The sequence below is a fragment of the Osmerus eperlanus genome, chromosome 23 (genome assembly GCF_963692335.1).
Source record: "Osmerus eperlanus chromosome 23, fOsmEpe2.1, whole genome shotgun sequence".
In the NCBI taxonomy this organism is placed as follows: Eukaryota; Metazoa; Chordata; class Actinopteri; order Osmeriformes; family Osmeridae; genus Osmerus; species Osmerus eperlanus.
Window position 1 is genome coordinate 1,952,173 of NC_085040.1, and position 20,260 is coordinate 1,972,432.

The 20,260-nt window shown below is 49.1% G+C and overlaps 1 protein-coding gene across 1 annotated transcript; it reads left to right on the plus strand.

Annotated features, from left to right (window-relative positions):
* Positions 1 to 670: 670 nt before the first annotated feature.
* On the plus strand, positions 671 to 7,393 carry LOC134009778 (trichohyalin-like). The gene is given in 11 exon segments (XM_062449431.1): positions 671 to 865; positions 1,060 to 1,233; positions 1,236 to 1,291; positions 1,293 to 1,505; positions 1,507 to 1,558; positions 1,561 to 1,600; positions 1,689 to 1,915; positions 2,134 to 2,532; positions 2,535 to 2,714; positions 2,942 to 3,098; positions 3,100 to 7,393. Coding segments are annotated over 11 exon segments (5,751 nt in total). The 5' UTR covers positions 671 to 729; the 3' UTR covers positions 7,217 to 7,393.
* The last annotated feature ends 12,867 nt before the right edge of the window (positions 7,394 to 20,260 follow it).

A 20,260-nucleotide genomic window follows, 5' to 3' on the forward strand; every position in this document is an offset into this window, starting at 1 on the left:
TACTTCCACTTATGAGAAGTGATGAAGAGATTCGCTCTACTTTCATCTGAAGTGCCTAAAGTACATTTGAAAGTAGAGAGAGACATTGCAGTTTTAGGCCCCTGAAATTCTGTTCATATACTGACTGTACTGACATGCTGTATGGCATCTGGGCTTGGTATTACATGCATGCATTGATATGCAAAGGCCCTATTTCTAATCTAGAAGCATAGTTGGTTTGAATTTCTTCAGCTGGTGAGAATTAAGAAAGTTTTAGTTTGAGAATGTCTCTCTCTCTCTCTCTCTCTCTCTCTCTCTCTCTCTCTCTCTCTCTCTCTCTCTCTCTCTCTCTCTCTCTCTCTCTCTCTCTCTCTCTCTCTCTCTCTCTCTCTCTCTCTCTCTCTCTCTCTCTCTCTCTCTCTCTCTCTCTCTCTCTCTCTCTCTCTCTCCTATATCTATTTATATCTCCCTCTCTCTGCCTTTTTCTTCTTTCCTTCTTTTTCTTTCTCCCCTCCCTCCCTCCCTCCCTCCCCCCTCCCCCCCCTATTTACTTCACCCTGTCAGTTCATTCCGTCCTCTCAGCAAGAGATACCACCACGAACTAGCTCTGATTTCCGGTGTGTCTGCCAAACCACAGGGCCGTCACGTGACACCAGCCCAGTTCCACTATCTAGTTTCCGTAGTTGTGATGTGCACAGCGCATTGTCACTTAGGTGAACTAGATGACGTTTTTGGCCAATTTTCAGTTTTATGAAATGGTGCAATACTAAGGGGGTAAGGCACTCAGGAAGAAAGAAAGAGGAAGCGAAGAACTTAAGGGGAAGAGCAGTTGGAGGGATGGAGGAGAGGGGTGAAAGTGCCCCTTTCGCTCTGAGATCGAATGGGGGTAAGTGTACTTCACCGTTCGATCCAACAAATGAAGGTGTGTTTCTTCTGTCGTGGAACTGTGGACAGGAAGTCGTCTCACACGTAAACTTTGCCATCAAATACGCAAGCAACCGGAACAGTTGTTTTGTGTCTTTGTGTCACTCAGAATTTACGCTGTGGTCACTGAGGAAGTCCTGGTGCCTTTTTTCACAGATGTCAGTCTGCAGGTCGCCATGGAGACAGAAGGTGTTCCTTCGCCACCGCACTGTTCCGCCCCCCTCCCTGAACTCCGCTTGGTTCTGCTGGGCAGGAAAGGCACAGGCAAGAGCTCGGTGGGCAACACCATTCTGGGAGGGACGGGGGGGTTCGAGAGCGGCAAACCCACAGAGGATGTGTGAAGAGGCGGGTGGATGTAGCAGGCAGGCGTGTCACCGTTGTGGACACACCCGGGGTGGGAGTGGTACTACCCACTCAACAACACCCCCTGCTGGGTGCGTAGAGAGACCCGACGCAGTGTGACTTTGTGCCCTCCCGGCCCCCACGTTGTCCTGTTAGTGGTACGCTCCTGTGCCTCAGTCACAGAAGCGTACACCAGCCAGATAGAGGAGCACCTGGGGGATCTGGGAGCCCGGGTATGGGACCATACCATGTTGCTGTTCAACCAGGGGGGATGAGCTGGGTGTGGTGCCCATGGAGCAGAGGATCCAAGCGGGATTGGTGCCTTCCAGAAACTTCTACAGAGGTGCAAAAACAGGTACCAGGGTTAAAAATTAAAGTAAAAAGTTTTCAAAAGTTTTCAAAACCAAAAGTTGCGGAACAAAATACAACATTATCTCCCCCAGGTACCACATCCTGGACAACGGGAGCCGTGGGGACGGAGTCCAGGTGAAGGAGCTGATGAGGAAGATGGAGCAGCTGGTGGAAGACAACGCCGGCGGCCATTTTGGTGCCGACCTGGGGCTTGTGGGTCTGGAGGTGGACGGGAGGAGGAGAGCGAGGGAGAGGAGGAAGAAGCAGAGGCAGATGGAGGGACAGACCCAGAGGGCCGCCATCAGAGCTGCTCTCATGAGTGAGTTCCCATGATCTGATTGGTCGAGATACTGGTGCTCACGTAACGGTTCTCATAACGGTTTCGTGCACTCCAATAGTAGTTCAATGAGAGGATTCTGAAGATGACCTTCTCCCGTTTTCCCCCTTCGTCCTACTTCCTCTGTTCTAACTCTCCATCACCCCATCTCCTGTGTTCCGTCCCTCCCTCCCTCCCTCCCTCCCTCCCTCCCCCTCCAGGCGATGGCTCCCAGCCCCCAGAGTGGGACTCGGTTCAGTCGTTCTCCAAGGGCTCCCGCCGCCTCCCCGAGCTCCGCGTGGTCCTGCTGGGCGAGAGAGAGACGGGCAAGAGCTCCACGGGGAACACCATCCTGGGCGGGGCCGCCGGCGTCTTCCAGGCCGGCCGGGCCACCGAGGAGTGTGCCCGCGGCCAGGCGGAGGTGGCCCAGAGGCTGGTGACCGTGGTGGACGCTCCGGGCTGGGAGGGCGGCGTGGCCGGACCCACCCCGGAGAGGGTGAAGAGGGAGATAGTGGGGAGCCTGTCCCTCTGCCCTCCAGGGCCCCATGCCCTCCTCCTCACCCTGAGGGTGGACACCCTGGTCAGCGCCGCCCCGATCAGGGCGCACCTGGAGCTGCTGGGGGAGGCGTGTGGAGACACACCATGCTGCTGTTCACCCACGGGGACCAGCTGAGGGAGGGGTGGGCATCCAGCAGACACATTCAGGGAGGGGGCCGGGACCTGCAGTGGCTGGTGGAGAAGTGTGGGGGGAGGTACCACGTCATCAGCAACGCGGGTGGGGGGTGTGGGGGCGCGGACGGGGGTGCGGGTCTAGGTCGGATGGGGAGTGAGGTGTGGAAGGGGAGCGGAGGGACGATCGCAGATGGAGGGAGAGGTTTGAGTCGGATCGGGAGCGGGGGTAGGATCGGCAACGATGGGAGAGGAGGGGGGGTTTGAATCGGTACAGGAGCGACGTCAGGATAGGGGGAGGTGGGAGGGAGGAGGACGGACTGGGAGAGAGGCGGAGTCGGAGGCGGGGATTGGAAAAAGACGTTGCCCAGGTGACGGGGCTCCTGGAGAAGATCGAGAAGATGGCGGCGGCGAACCGCTGCGAGGCCTTCTCCACTCTGGTCCACGAGGTGAGCGACCTGAGCCGCCAGAGGAACGAGAAGCTCCACCAGCGTCTGAAGGAGATGGGAGACAAGACGCCCGCAGGAAACGGAGCTGAAGAGAGTGCGAGAGAGGGAGGTGAAGAGCAGCTTGTTCTTCCGGAAAAAGAAAGCGACCAAATCGCCCGGGAAGCCGGACCCCGACAGAGAGGAGGAGGAAGAGGAGGAGCGAAGGACAGACGGGAGGCCGAGCGACCCGGCCGAACTGGAGGAGAGGACCCGGTGGCTGACGGAGGACCGGGAGAGGGAGATCCAGGACTTGACCGAGGAGAGAGACAGGATGGCCACTGCCCTTCACCAGATGGGCAGGGAGAGGGCGGAGGGGGGCATCCGACTGCGGGAGGCAGAGGGAGAGCGGGACGAGTTGAGGGACAGGGTCGACGAGCAGCAGCTGAAGCTGATCGATCTGGAACGTCGGGGCTTGGAGAGAGAGCGGGAGAAGACGGAGAGGGAAGCGGACATGGCGGCCAGGCTGGACGAGTGGAGGGGGGAAAGGGAAGCCTTTCGACAAAGGATGGAGACGGAAGAGACGGAGAAGCAGGGATTGAGGGAAATGGTTCAAGGACTCAAGGTCAAGATGGAGGAGTCTGAGCTGAGGTGCGAAGAGAGAATATCACGTCGGGAGGAAGAGATGGAAAGAAAGTTGATGGAAAAAGAGAGAGAGATGGAACAGCTTAAACTGCGACAAGAGAAGGAGATAGATGGGCAACGGCATGAACAGCAGAAAGAGATCGAGCGCACAAGAGAACAGTACGAGAACGAGGCGGAAAGAAAAATGAAAGAACAAGAGAAAGAGATGGAAAGCAAGTTAGACGAAAAGGAGAAAGAGACCGAAAGGAAAGTGCAGGAGAACGAGGCTAAGATGCAGACGATGAAACAACGACACGAGAGAGAGATTCAAGAAAAACATCTAGAAATTGAAAACATGAAAATACACCATGAAACAGAGATGCGAAAACGATTGCAAAAAGAAGAGACAAGGGTAGAAGAAACCAAACAACATTACGAAACAGAAATGGATAGAAAAGAGAAACAGGTGCAAGACATGAAACAATTGCATGAGAAAGAGAAGAGGAAAGCTCTAGAAGAAAAGGGGAAAGAGTTTGAAGGGCTGCAAAAATCCTATGTCGAAGAGATAGACCGAAAAGTCCGGGAAAAAGACAAAGAGTTGGAAGACAAGTTGCGTGAAAGGGAGAGAGAATCAAACAGAACAGTTGAGGAGAGAGAGGATCAGGTGCAAGCCGCGAAAAGAGAGATGGAAAGCAAACTGCGTCAAAAAGAGGCAGAGATGGATGAAGAACGGCACAAGAAAGAGAAAGAGATAAGAGATGCGAAACAGCGGCACGAGAAGGAGATGACTGAAGCACGGAAAGAAAAAGAAAACGAACTGGACATGATCAAACATCGTTATGAAAAAGAGATGGGGGGAAGACTGCGACAGAAAGACGAAGAGATGGAAGGAGTGAAACTCAAACGAGAGAAAGAAAGGATGGGATGGCTGGATGAGAAAGAAAATGAGATGGAGGCAGTGAAACAACATTACGAAAAGGAGAGGGAGAGAAGCTTACAGGAAAAGGAGGAAGACTTGGAGAGCATGAAACGGCTGACTGACACGAAGGAGTCCGAATGGAGGGATGAAAAAAGACAGTTGGAGGAGAGAGGGGAGAAAGAAATCCGAAGATTGCGCGAGGTTGTGCAGAAGACAACCGAAGAAATTGCGTGCAGTCAGGACTTAGTCACATCAAAAGAACTCGAGCTAGAGGAGATCAGGGAGAGATGTGCAAACCACATTCAGGAAATCGAACGGCTCAAAGAAAACAACGAGAAGCTGACCTCTGAAATCGTCGAGACACGGACGGAGAGCTCGGACAAAGAAAAGAAAAGAGACGTCGAAACACGGAAAGAACTCCAAGACAAAGACGAGCAGCTGGATGCCTGGAAACGGACGGACGCGGAGAGAGAGAAAGAGATCGCCCTGCTTCAGCAAACCATCAAACAGACCAAGGCCGACCTGGAGAACCTGACCGCCAAGATGGAGGAGCAGACGACCAGCATGATCCAGGGTTACGAGAGGGAGCTCGGAAGGAGAGAAGAAGAGAAAGAGAGAGCCGTCGGCCAGCTTCGGCTAATGGAGGAGGAGTGCAAAGGTCACGTGTCGGAAATCGCCGAGTGCTACGCGAGCAGTCAGAGGAGGGTGGAGGACCTGGAGAACGCCAACGCCAAGATGAGGGACGAGCTGGGCGCCCTCAGGCAGGCGGCGGGGGAACACGAGAGGATCTGGGAGGCGCGGTGGGCGGAGAAGGAGAGCCGGGAGGCCGAGATCGGGGAGCTGATCCGCGGGCACGAGGAGCAGGTGCAGGGCAAAGCGGAGGAGATCCAGAGGCTCATGCAGGTGCTGGACGCCGAGGTCGCCACGTTGAAACTGACCAATCAGGCCCAGCTGGGAGAGGTGGAGAGACTGAGGGAGGGGGAGAGGGAGACAGAGAAAGAGTTCAACGAGATGAGGCGGCATTGTGAGGGCGGAGAGAGGGGTGAGGGAGAGGAGGGAGGGTTCTTGGGGAAGGAGACCGGGGCCGAAGACGGCAAACGAGAGCCGGACCTGACCAGAGGAGCGTTGACCAGGAGAGGTTGTGAACTCCGGTCGAAAGAGGAAGAGCTGGTCAAACGAGAGGCAGAGTTAGAAAGGAGAGAACGAGAACTGGAGCTGCAGGAAGAACGTCGGGAAACGAGAGAGCGAGAGCAGGAGAAAACAGAGCGAGAGTTGAGAGAAAGGGAACACGGTTCGAAAAACGGAGAAAGAGAAGAGCTCGCGAACGGGAAGGAGGAGTTCGGGAATCAACGCACGGACGACAGACGGCGGGATGTGGAGGGAATGCAGGAGAACTTAGGACACCAACGGGAAGAGCTAGGAAACAGGGAGAGAGAGGTAGAGGAAAAGGAGGAAGAGCTGAGGAAATGGCAGGAGGACCTAGAAAGACGAGAGACTGAGCTGGAGGGAAGAGGGGAGAGAGAACTGGAGAACGGAAACGAGGGAGTGCAAAACAAGAGGTCAGAAGTGAACTCTTCTGAGAAAGGTCTAGCAAAAGGAGCCTCCCGGTCGATGACCGGAGATGAGCCAAAATGCACCAATGAAAACCACGACAGCAAAGATGGGTACGACCTGCCAGAAGGGTGTGGTGTCACTTCAAGCTCCACAGAAGGCGGTCATGTGACGTACCAGGAAGTAGGGATGTTGGAGGTGAGAGGACGCCGAGGGGAGTCCGAGAGAGACGGAAACACTGCACTGTCTACGATAACAGAATCATCATCAGCTCTGGTCAGCTGTGAGCTTGACAGGACAAAGGAGGCAGAGGAGGAAGAGGAGGAGAGACAGAATGGTCTTGACAGGAAGATGAAAGAGAAAGAGATGACGGAGGATGAGTTATGGAGGGAGGGTGACAGAGAGAGGGAGAGAGCGAACGGAGGGGTGGAGATAGGGGAAGAACAAAGGAAAGAAGAACGAGAGGTTATCAGGAACTCATCTTCAAGGCGAGACCAGAGGGAAACAAACAGTGACTACATCCCCGGTTCAGAGTTGAGACTGGTGCTGTTAGGGGAGTCCTGGTCCTCTCGTTACCTGGCCGGATGCACCATTCTGGGCAGAGATGCCTCAGGCCCAGAGGGGTCCACCTCCAGGCCGTGGCGAGGTCAGGTAGCCGGGCGGCAGATCAGAGTGGTGGAACCACAAGGACTGAGGTGGCGGAATGGGCCTGACGTCACCGATGTGAAACCGAACCAGAACATTCTACATTGTTTGTCACTGTCCCACCCTGGACCTCACGCTCTCCTCCTGGTCATACCGGCCTACCTCAGCTTCACACGCATGTACAGGAGCGCCGTGGAACAGCACGTGGGCTTGCTGGGGGAAGATATTTGGCGACGCACCATAGTCCTGTTCACCTGGGGGGAAGCTTTAGGTGAGAGCGTGGCGCAGCATATCATGAGGAGCGGGGATTTAACTTGGCTTGTGGAGAAATGTGAGGGCAGGTATCATGTACTGAACAGCAAGAGACAAGTGTCCCAAACAGAAGAACTGATGGAGAGGATCGAGGAGATGGTTTTGGGGATAGGGAAGTCTAAGGTGGAGTTGAATGGGGTTGATAAAATATTACTTTAGAGGAAAATCTAGCTCCAGAGGTGAACTTTCAATACAGGGTGATGTGTAAAAAGAGAACTGCATTTATCATGATGTGGGGGAATGTTAATCTGTTAATTTTCTATGAATTAATTAATTTCCAAAAAATAAAGTCTAACAATTTTTCAGTAACATTCAAATGTGTATCGTCTGCGATTAAATCTTTTCAATCCAGTTCTTTAATCTCTAAATGTAAATCTTTATAAAAAATAATGTCTAAAGGATCATGTTTGTTACAAAAGGTGTTGAGTCTAAATACGTTTCTAGCCTCTCCACCAGATGGAGACATCGTATCAGTTTCCTGGCTCTTCCTGTCAAAATATCTTTAATATTCCAAGTGAAGAAGCCATTTTTAAGAGACTTATAATGAAGTGTTAAATAGTAAGCGCAAAAATCCAAAAGAATAAACATAAACAAACTTTGAATTAACGTTTCATTAAAGTCAAACAATTTATTGAATTTTAAAGTTTGGTTCTCTAGATATACACAGACATTTTCACAGAAACCAAAGACTACAGCCAGCAATTCGGTAGGAGTTGAGTTTGACGGAAAGCTTTATTGCCAAGTCGCTTTGGCATCAATTTAGTGTCTACAATAAAAATATATATTTATATATAGGCCTAAAACATCTTGTCAAGAGGGCGAGAGCATGGGAGCACTGTTCAGCAATTACAGCCCCAGGGAGTCGCCATTTGAGAAACCTACGTCCTTGACAGGTAAATTATGATTATCTGTCATCAGTGAGGCCTGGGGGTCTCAAAGACTTAGGCTTTTATATCAATAGGGGAAAAGATAGCAAAACAAACAGCTTCTCTAGCCCATAGACCCAAAACACTCAACACGTGCAATCAGTGATAATTGTTGAGTGTCGCTGAAGGTCCTGTTGCAGGCTCAGCCGTGGCAGTCTACAAAGAAAACTGCCAGTCAGTTTTCAGGGCGAGGACGCCCGAAATGGGGCTCTGAAATAAGTTTTTTTTTCTTTTTTTTCTCTTTTTTTTTTTTACTTTCTTTGATCAACGCAGCAGGGTGCAACTCTCTTTGAAGGGATATATTTTTTTATGAAGTGGTATATATTTTGATTCCAATAAAAAGAATGGCTCTTCTCATTTCATAGGCTGATGGCGGTAATGATGACAGGTCCTATTTGGCATTTTGCTTTGAAAGCCACTGAGACTTGAGAACTAGAAGGGGAAACGAAATAGGCTTTTTTTTACTTTTATGTAATAGGTTTTTCTAAATCATACGATTAGCGAAACATCTCAGAAAGTTTTTAAGATTCCAATTGGGCTAGGTTATGTGCAGGTCTACCGCATTCATAGACACAAGGTCGCTTTCTGTAGAGTGTGTCATTTCTGGCACTCACATTGGTCCGGTGTCCTAACATAATAGGCCCAGGTAGAACAATTCAACAACAGGTAGGACACCTGGGCCTATCGCGATTGCTCACATCAAGGTGAAGGTTTAGTGTTAGGGCTAACCAGGGCTAACCCTACATTTTTGGTAGGAATGGTATGATAGGAAAATTGGACAAAGTAGGACAAATTGACAAAACTCCGGTGCTTCTGAACACCTAAATCCAACAACTGCTTCTCCTGGTCATAAGTGAATTCATATTCCCATACATACAGTATATCGGTCTTTCTGGGCACTCTTGTCAATTATGGAGGTTTCAGTTTTTATATTGAGTCAGTCAGTCACAGCTCTCTCTTTATTAGACGTCATTTACATTCACTAGATCAACACAGACATCGAATGCAACCCCCCCCCGCTCCACCCAACACACACACACACTCACACACCACACACACACACTAACTCACCCACACACACACACTAACTCACGCACACACACAAACATACACTCACACACACTCACTCACACACACTCACACACACACACACACACATTTGGTGTTGTAGTGAAATACTCCATCAGGTTTCCTTTAAAACCTATGTTAATGGTGTTTGGTTTATTTCTATTAGGGCTGTGCACTCTCATTTGAATAATGGCTTCCTCCACTTGACCCGAGGTGTAAAAACATTGTCATTTTACTTCATCGTCTTCATTAATATTCAAGTGGTTTTAATGGGTTTAGACCTCTCGCAACTCAATTACCATACTACCATAATACAGTGAGCACGAGGAACATACAAAAGCATGTGCACTGTAGACGAGGAGCATATTTCATGAGGATGCTGCAGTTGTTCAGGATTTGATTAGTCATATGGGGGAACTGATTACTATTGTGCTGTATTTATTTACCATTGTAAATGCATTTCATATTTATTGTTTCTCCTCCTAACGTCGGAATGGTCCCTCCACGCTAATATTCCTACCATTTTTTGTTCCCTAGGAATGTGTTCTCTAGGTAAGCGTTGCAAATGTGCATGCGTGTATGAAGGGGCTTGTTTTTGAAAAGTTGGAGATGGCGATAGAGTCTGTGAAGGGTTGTGGAGCAAGAGAGAAGGGTGTGGGGGATTGCGTTTTCCGAGCGTAGATGCTGAACGGTCTAGTAAAGGTCAGATGGCTCTCTCACGAGATCCACATGGATCAAAACCTGATGGCCATGAGGGGGTGCTCTGATCTGCACTCTGATCTCTCTCTCTCTCTCTCTCTCTCTCTCTCTCTCTCTCTCTCTCTCTCTCTTCCTCTCTCTCTCTCTCTCTCTCTCTCTCATCTCTCTCTCTCTCTCTCTCTCATCTCTCCTCATCTCTCTCTCTCTCTCTCTCTCTCTCTCTCTCTCTCTCTCTCTCTCTCTCTCTCTCTCTTTCTTCTACCTCTTCTCCTTCTCTCATCCTGCAGTCACCCTTATTCCATACCCCTCCTTCTTTGCACCTTTTAGTTGCTTACTCCCTTTTCCCCTCCATCCTTCCTCTCTCTGGCCCGCTTTACCAAACTCGTATCATCTCTTTCCTTCACCACCTTCTCTACTGCCTCCTCCTCCTCTGCCTCCTCCCCCCCTTCACCCGTCCAACCTCCGCCCCTCCTCCTGCCCCTCCTTTTGTGCTCTTTTTTCCACCCCTCTCATCCTCTGGCCTCACCCATCTTCATAAGAGAGAGAGAGAGAGAGATAGAGAGATAGAGAGAGAGAGGTGAGTGTTGCTACATTCAGATAATGTCTGTTTATTTCTGAATTAAAATGGTGGAACCTCTCCTCCCTCCTCTGCTCTGTTCTCTTCTCCTCCTCCCTCCTCCTCTCCTCCCTCCTCCTCCTCCTCTCCTCCCTCCTCCTCTCTCCCTCCTCCTCCTCCCTCCTCCCCTCCTCCCTCCTCCCTCCTCCCTCCTCCTCTCCTCCCTCCTCCCTCCTCCCTCCTCCCTCCTCCCTCCTCCTCTCCTCCCTCCTCCTCTCCTCCCTCCTCCTCCTCCCTCCTCCATTCCTCTCCTCCCTCCCTCCTCCTCTCCTCCCTCCTCTCCTCCCTCCTCTTCTCCTCCCTCCTCCTCTCTTTCCTCCTCCTCTCTTCTCCTCCTCCTCCTCTCCTCTCTCCTCTCATCCCTCCTCCTCTCCTCTCCTCTCTCCTCTCATCCCTCCTCCTCTCCTCTCTCCTCTCTCCTCTCATCCCTCCTCCTCTCCTCCCTCCTCTCCCTCCTCCTCTTCTCCTCCCTCCTCCTCTCCTCTCTCCTCTCATCACTCCTCCTCTCCTCTCTCCTCTCATCACTCCTCCTCTCCTCTCTCTCCTCTCATCCCTCCTCCTCTCCTCCTTGCTGTTTCTGAAACGAGGGGAAAGAAAGAAACGAAGCAGATGATGCCGCCCCCCTCTGGACTGCATCTCTTCCGACTGAGCGCGTGCAGTGGCCAGAGCCAGGTCCTGGAATCTAGCTAATGAGACACACCCCCCCTAGGGCCTGCTGAGCTCCCATTGGCTGAGAGGCAAGGAGGCGGCGAGGGCATAGGCGGAGAGGTTGTGTGTGTACAAGCAGCTGTCAGAGGAAATCCCAAATCATAAGCCTGTATCTCCACAGCTGACCGTGTAAGTCATCTACATGACAGGGATGTGGAGTAATGTATATTGTTGCCAGAATGCCATATAGCTAAATAGCTGGAATGCCACATGGCTAAATACGCTTCGTATGAGAAAGAAAAATACGTACAAACATTAGTGGACAGGTGGACTGCCAATATGTTAAAGCGTCATGAAGTACAAATACTGTATAATTCTATGTTATTTATATGTTATAATTTATGTGTTTTGTTGTATGTCTGAGTTTAGCATGTAAACAACAGTAATGCATTTCTATGGTAACGTGATCACGTAGACCACAACAAGCAGTTGAGAAAGTTTCCAACTCTGTCATGCAGTGACAGTACATGTCCAAAAGATGGGGTCATGGTAAAATTAAACCACGATCTTTCTTTTCTGTAAATTATCTTTTGGAGCATTGTGTTTTTAAAATAGGACACTATCATTTTTGCTGTTATACATATACCAACTCGATATATTACATTGATTTCCATTGCAATGTGTTGGAAAGGTTACATGTATTTTGGGACTATAAGAGTCCAGGAAACAATGTGTATGTTAGGAAGGATGTACACGATTAGGATTAATCTGCAAATAGGATTCAGTACGTTTGTGTAGAGCATGTGGGTGTTTTTACCTGTACATGGTGAAAAAGACAATTGCATTGTACTGCAGGATTTAACCCCCCATGTCTGACAGGTCACAGGGGGGTCAGATGGCTGGGCCGGTGGGGTGGAGGGTGGGGGTGGTTACACAACGTGATGAGTGAGTGCGACAGCTCACATCCCAGGTGAGCCTCCAGATCAGGATCATGCCTGGCTCTAGAAGCCCAGCAGAGCTCTGGGGCTGGGGAGAGGTTAGACAAGAGGCTGGGGCTGGGGAGAGGTTAGACAAGAGGCTGGGGCTGGGGCTGGGGAGAGGTTAGACAAGAGGCTGGGGCTGGGGAGAGGTTAGACAAGAGGCTGGGGCTGGGGAGAGGTTAGACAAGAGGCTGGGGCTGGGGAGAGGTTAGACAAGAGGCTGGGGCTGGGGAGAGGTTAGACAAGAGGCTGGGGCTGGGGAGAGGTTAGACAAGAGGCTGGGGCTGGGGAGAGGTTAGACAAGAGGCTGGGGCTGGGGAGAGGTTAGACAAGAGGCTGGGGCTGGGGAGAGGTTAGATGAGAGAGGCTGGGGCTGGGGAGAGGTTAGATGAGAGAGGCTGGGGCTGGGGAGAGAGGCTGGGGCTGGGAGAGGCTGGGGCTGGGGAGAGGTTAGATGAGAGAGGCTGGGGCTGGGGAGAGGTTAGATGAGAGAGGCTGGGGCTGGGGAGAGAGGCTGGGGCTGGGGAGAGGCTGGGGCTGGGGAGAGGTTAGATGAGAGAGGCTGGGGCTGGGGAGAGGTTAGATGAGAGAGGCTGGGGCTGAGGAGAGGTTAGATGAGAGAGGCTGGGGCTGAGGAGAGGTTTGGGGAGAGGGTAGAGGACAGAGAGGGGGGGCAAGAGAGGAAGGGAATAGAAGGATGACAGGACACCGGGGTGGGGTGGGATGGAGTGGGGCAGGGTGGGGCAGGGCAGGGGTGGGGTGGGGCAGGGCGAGGGGGGCAGAGGGGGGCAGGGGAGGCTTGAAAGAAGAAGGGAGAGATAAAGAGGATGAGCGGAGGGTCAAGCTCATGTGTCTGGTACACACACATTCCCACACACACACACATACATACACACACACACACACACACAACACATACACACACACGCCTGAGGAGGAGTCCTGACCCTGACCCCTGAAAGATCAAGTGAAGAGGAAGAGGGGGGGGGGAGCAGAGGATCAGTAAAAGGAGGGGGAAGGCACTGCATGAATAAACAAAGACAGTGAAGCATGGCACGTCACAGATCAGAGTGCCCCTGTCCGTGAAGGCCAGGGTCCCTGAGCAGACGACAAACACATTTGCATCCATGACTGCCCCTCGTCCCTAATGTCTCTCTCTCTCTCTCTCTCTCTCTGTTTCTATTTATTTCCCTTCATCCTTTTGCATCATTTCCTTGCTTTCATATTTGTTTGGCCTTTTTAGCCGCGCATGGCTGGAGTCTCTGTTTGATGTCACCATATAGTTTGTATGTGTGTGTGTGTGTGTATGAATGATCGTGTTTGCCTAATTCATCAAAACAGATCATCCAACGGATGTCACCCGAGGCTTCGTGGCTAAGGTCAAAAGTTCACCAGTTCTCCAGCGCCCTCTGGTGGCCGTCGATGAACTAAAACAAGCCTTTGCTCTGTGTGCACTAAACAGTGTGTATTCACTAATAGATGGCATTGGGAGGGTTAGGGTTACACAGACACACAGTCACAGTGTGTCCAGTCAGAGTAGCTTCAGGGTCAAGCTGCTTCGGTCCAATCGTCTCAGTCCTTTCTCTTTCTGTTGGCTTGTTGTCTCTTTGTTCCGCAGACACACACACTGGAGCAGAGCCAAGTTCCTTGTCTGACCCGATCACCCCTCAGAGTCCGAGTCCTCTTATGTAAATACTTAAGATGCAGATAGAAAACCAGCACAGATGACAGACTGACTGGGACGTTAACACACCGCATGCACACAAACACACACACACGCGCGCACGCACACACGCACACACACACACACATCCCAAAGTGCTAAGCTTGGAGAGGTGGCTGGACCAGCACACGCCGGGTCATGACACAACAGAGGGCTGGCTTACTCATCAGATAGGAGAGAACGACAACAACAACAACAAAAAGAGAGAGAATAATTACGAGACAGTCTGGCACCTTGACAAGAGGCCTGGAAGTTTCTTCCCCTCTGCATTGGGAATATGGATGAAGGGGCGAGTTCTTCCATTTGGGCTTTATATCCATTACTTGAATGAAAGTTTCATGGCTCCTAGCGAGAGTGTGAGGAGGAGGAGGAGGAGCACAGCGGAGGAAGGCAGATTAAACATTGATCATGTGGGTATAATAAAGTCACGTCTGGAAGCATGAGAGACTGGGAGTGCATTTGTGTGTGTGTGTGTGTGTGTGTGGGTGTGTGAGAGTGTGTGAGGGTGTGCATGTGGGTGTGGGGGTGTGCACGTGGGTGTGTGTGTGTGTGTGTGTGTGTGTGTGTGTGTGTGTGTGTGAGGGTGTGCATGTGGGGTTGGGGGGTGTGTGTGGCATTTGGGTGGATGTGTGGATGTGAGTGCACGTGCTTGCATGCATTTCCCTCTATATAACTCCTCTACAGACATTGTTCTGACACTTTTAAATAGTGTTAAAAAAGTAATAGCATTTTAATAATGTTTTTTTTAGGGGGGGGGGGGCAGGGGGGTCAAGTCCTAACCCCCTGCATGTCTGTCTGAATGCTGGTGTGTGGATGTTTGACTAAATGTTGGGGAGCCCAACAGGAAGTGAGTGAGGAGAGACAGGGAACGAAAAACTGGAGGAGGATGCGGGAGACACAGCGGAGAAGGCAACGACAGGATTGTGTCATTTGTGTCATTGTTGTTGAGATAATGATGGATGATGATGATGATGATGATGATGATGATGATGATGATGATGATGATGATGATGATGATGATGCTAGACTGTTTCTGGTTCAGCTACAGACTGTTCCCTGGCACTAACCTTTGAAATACTGTTAGAACTGTGAAAACTGCACACTTTGTGACACTGGGTAAAAATGCTCAATTAATGACATGTAATGACTGCAGTAAACAGGTAGTGGAAAGACCAGACAGCAAGAGGATTTTTGACAAGGCAATACAAATAGGTACAGGTGTCGAAAGAGACAGCGAGAAGAAACGAGAGAGGGAGTGAGAAAGAAAAGGGATAAAAACTCAAAAGGGAGGGCAGGAGCATGGAGAAACCGGTGAGAGCCTAAAGTAGGAGGGAGGGATCTCATTGGCTCGTTGGCCTGGCAGTGACGCGCGACTCAAAGTGTGTCTGCTCCTATCCAGTGTTTTGGACATATCAGTAGCAGGGCTGTCCTGGGTAGGGCCATGGGACTCCCATCAGCCTGGTGCAGCCAGCCAGCCTACCCGCCTTGTACGCACTCACTCACCACCAGCCGCAACAAAGATGTCTCTTGGCACAGCACAGCACCTCTCTCTCCCCCCCCCTCCCTCCCCCTCCCTCCCTCCCCCTCCCCCTCCCCCTCCCCCTCCCTCTCCCCCTCCCTCTCTCTCTCTCTCTCTCTCTCTCGCTCTCTCTCGCTCTCTCTCGCTCTCGCTCTCTCTCTCTCCCTTCCTCTCCACCGCAAACACAGATTGTCTTGGGCCATTTCACAGCACATGCTCCCCGAGACTCTTCCCAAATTAGACTGTAAGTAATGGTGGCAGGAGTGAAAGCTAGGCCAGGCTAGCCTGGTATAGATATTAAGTTTCATCATGGCCAATGTCTGTAGTAACAGCCTACATTGGCTACAATACAGCTTGCGTGTTCTCTGCGAATATAGAAGTAGTCTGGGGAAAAGCATGTATGCACCGCATATAGTTTGTGTAGCGTATAGGCTGTGCGTGAGTCACAGTTAGCGGCAGTATAGCGTACCGTGAATGGCTTATGAGAAGCAGTGATGTCCTGAAACATGCGTGAGTGGAGCCAGAATCATCTCAAAATGGTATAACTGGCACAAGCTTTTACAGTATAACATGAAGTAGAATTGTGTTGTATTAAACTACTGTTTGGTGGAATGGGAAGCGCTATGATTTCAGCACTGTCTAGCAAAGGTTTACTAGAAGAATGTGGTGCTTTTCTGTTGCGAAGTATAACTACAGTGAACCTCTCCATGTCTGCAGGAGTTTTGCGGAATGTTTAGATGTATATCCAGCGTAATCCTATAGTTTCCCTCCGTGAAAGCCTATAGGATAGCTGACTACATACGAAAGCAAGCCTGTAGTCCAGCCACAGCAACCGATCTCATGAAAAATGTAAACAGAATGTAACATATGGTGAGGCGAGCTGCAGGGACGCAATATAGTCCATATACTCTAAAACCATATCCATTACTGCGATTTTAGAAGAGGGGGTCAGGAGTTCACATCGCATCACAGCCGCGCGGCAACATCTGCTGCCAGTGCCATGGCAACCGTCCCCCTTCGCCCACCCTCTATCGTGTACAGTGACGGTCTGGTTCTAGATAGTAATTTATTGCCCTTTGGTGCAGATGGTACATGCGCGCTCTCATGGAAACGGACGCGTTTTCTCAGGTTTGCGCGCACAGTGCACTCTCAGTACGATCTTCTCGCGCACCTGAGCCATTAGGAGTGTTTTCACAACACTTCGAATCACGTTTCATTCACACGTCCATTGGAGAAGAGAGAAATAATCCAGATCTGATGTCGAGTCGGTTAAACATACACACGGCGTTTGCTTATAGGCCTCTCCAGTCTAATCTGCTCATCTGGGAGTGTATCCAAATTCATTCATTCGTTTTCACGAGCTTATGTGCATTTGCCTAAGTGCTATCCTAGGCCTATAGAAATATAATTCCTACTACACTATGCAAATTTAAATTGGTAGTACGGGATTAAAATGTATATGCACGTGTGTTGGTGTGCGTGCCCCCGTTATTTGCACCAATCAGACAAAAATAAAACAAACGTGTCTCAGCTTGTCGCATTAATGTTAAATGCAGTGAAGATAACTTCAAAATATGTTGTCATCTCTGCTATGTAAACACGGCCCAAATAATTTTACATTATGAGCTCAAAAAATATATATGAAATATCACAACTCATGAACTTAAGATGACCTGATTATGTTGTTCTGTAACAACACATTTTGACCTTTTTAGGACAACCGCCAGTGGCAGTTTTAAAGCGGAAGGCGCAATTGTATTTCTGAGCCATTGTGAGGCTCTGGCTTCTAAGGCATGTTTGTGCTCGAGCTCTCTACTCGAACGGTCCTCTTCGGTTGAGCACGACGTGTGTAATCAGTGTGTCACGAAGACCGTTTAGGATATAGTTCCCCTTACGCAAACCAAGTCAATTAAATTACAAAAACATTTTTGAGAGAAAGCACTGTGCTCCACTTCTTAACTGTTGGCCAATGGGCTAGATATAGCCTAGGTTATAAGCCTAAATTAGATATTGACATACGCGTAACTGATCTAAACTCTCCCACGTTGGCTTTAGTAGTAGTAGGCTTTGTAGGCTATTTAGGTTCTTAATTTCAGTTGACTATTATTATTATTAAATAGCCTATTATTATGTGTAAATAATATATAGATGGCTATTCATATCAATGCAAATGTATTTGTGTGTATGTGTGTAAAACCAACAAAGACGTAAACTAATTGTTAAAAATCCGAACCATAATTAAGGCAGATTAAAAGACAAATAAATAAATAAGGAAAGCATTTAATTAATAGAATGATGTATGTTACTGACAGATAAATACAGTAGCCTACTACTTGTCAATATAGTGTCCTTCACATTTAATTGTTCACCATAGCAATTATTATTATGTAAAATTATTGAATGTAATAATACAGGCAAGGCCTGCCTTAACTAGATGACGTGACGCCAGATCATGTTTCCAGGTACAGTAAAATGGATATGATTGCGTTAATTTACTCATTTGAGGACAGAGAATTAATAATTCATGAGAACTTGGTAAATAGATAGAGAATGAAGTTCACAATAGAACGCCGCGCTAGAGGGAATAGCGAGAGTCACTAAGTCCTTAGAACTCGGACCATGGCGCACGGGAGCTGACCATTCTAATTGGGCCCTTCCAACAAAATACAGGTATTTCCCTTATATTTTAGTACATCTGATTTTTTTTTATAGACTTAAAAAAAAAAAAAAAATTAAGAAAGTCTCAATTATAGGGTGAGTGTGTGATCTTCTATATCATTGTCTTTACTGTTTGAATATTGTAGTATTCCCGTTTAATTTGTTACCATATATTCAGAACTAATTGTAATTAAATTATCAGCTAACCCTAGTCATTTGAATTAATGAACACGATTTAATTGAGTCTTCTTAACTGTTTCAACTGTATGACCCAAACAACAACAAATATCCTGATTCGGATCATTCCGTTTTATATTAATTGCATTGGCTATAATTCATTCTTTAAAAAATATTTTTTACATTTATCCCATTTACTTTTAAGATTCAACACGAGAAAGAAAAACTTAAAGCATAAAATCGAATTTCAACGGACTCAAACGCGACGGAATGGAGGACCCGGCGTGGTAGGACACCTCTGAGCTTCACAGTCCCAGCGCTCGGTGCATTCACAGTTCACGGCCTCCTCGACCTAAATGCGATGTGACGGGAGAACCTTTACCGAAACAAACGGGAATATAGTATCAGGGAAGGCTGACCGAGCTGTGAACTGGGGCCTTAACACGGAGCAAATTAACATCAACGAAAATAGCACTGCGTTTTCAGATCGCTTATGTGCAAGGCAGCATTTTGGCTAGCGGTGTCAGGTCCCTTTAACGCGAAGATGCATATCTAAATAGCGCCGTTAACCGGTCGGGCTTCTCCACCGACCCCTGGCCGGGGTCTTCGAACCCTTGACACCCAGATGGAAGAGTTCGAGAAACACTGCTCTGCGAGTGCGAGCCCTTGGCAAGAGGCATCGCAGTAATACACTGACATGATACCGATACCCCTTCATTGTGGCATATACGGAATTAGTAGCCTAAATGATGCTCTGCCTCTCAGTGTTTCTCTCTCCCTAGACTGGAGCCTGCCATCACAATAATGCTCCTGCCGCAGAGAAACTAGACTATATGCGATGACGATGTAGGATGCAACTCGAAACTGGCCTATAGCAAAGCTTATGATGATGTGTCCAATGACGGCAGTCGAAGCCTCGTAGAGATTATGAACGGAGGACCAGTTTCTTGACTAAATCTTGATGTTCAGCTTCTCTGACTGCACTGACGGGTCGTCACCAAGTCTATCCATCATTCTATTACAACCTTCTTGCTCTGAACACGCAAACATATTCTCGGCGAACAAAGTCAACCTTTTCCCCTTACGCACATACACACAGTGTGTCTCTTTCACAGAGAAAGAGAGAGAGAGAAAGAAAGAACGTATGACTGGAATAGCTTTTAAACTTAGCTATTCCATCATCTAATTAAACCATCGGTTCTGCTCGGGGCAATACCGATTCAGGGAAGAGCATCGGCGTCTGATCTGATTGAATTTGAGCGTTAGTGAATTCTGCTCCCTCTCCTCTCTGCATCGGCTTCCCCGCGCTTTATACCCCCAAAGGCATGTGTAGGCTACGCTATAACCCCCCTCCACAAGCCCCACCCAGACCCCTTAAGTTTGCCCATTGCAGGATGGATGTGTACACACAAACATCTGGCTTCAGTTCAGCTGACAAACTCACGATGAGTCTGCTCCCGTCGCTGGCAACAGTGACTCATGAAACTTGTCCACGGGTGTTTTTGATTCTTGCGTTTCAACGTTGTCCTCCATTCCAAACTATATTTTACACACTAACTCACAAAGGACAACGAGATAAATGTCAGTTTCAGGAATACTTAAACTTTATCAAATATAATAAGGAGACGGGAACAGAGAGAGGGAGAGAGAGAGAGTGAGAGAGAGTGACGTCTTGGCTGTCGTTTTTAAAACCAACACTCCATTAAGTGGAAGTCGAGCAGGAGCGCGTTCTCTCAGTCTGCGAACACAGCAGAAGACAAGCAGGTGGAGGAGCAGCTTGAGGAGCATTAAAAGCCTGTCGTATGTCTGCCGAGGAGGGAGAGATGTCAGGTCCTAATGCAGGACTCTGCTACCAGAGCTGCGTGCGTGCGTGTATGTGTTTTTGTACTAGCCATCACTTCATAAAAAGCGCTGGCAGTTAAAAACTCAGGCATGATATGAAAGCACACACACACACACAGGGGACTGGACGTGAGTGGTTACAGTACAAGGCCTGCTCCACCCACAGGCCCCTACTGACATTATTGACCCATAATGATATTTCCAGGCTGATGGATTAAAACCCAGTCACATGAGCGTAATGAAAGCCCCCGATGTTGTGATTGAATGAAATAATGGTGGACACACACACACCGGTGCCACCATGAACTGCCAACAGATCAAAACACACACCGACCTAAAGGCCTGTA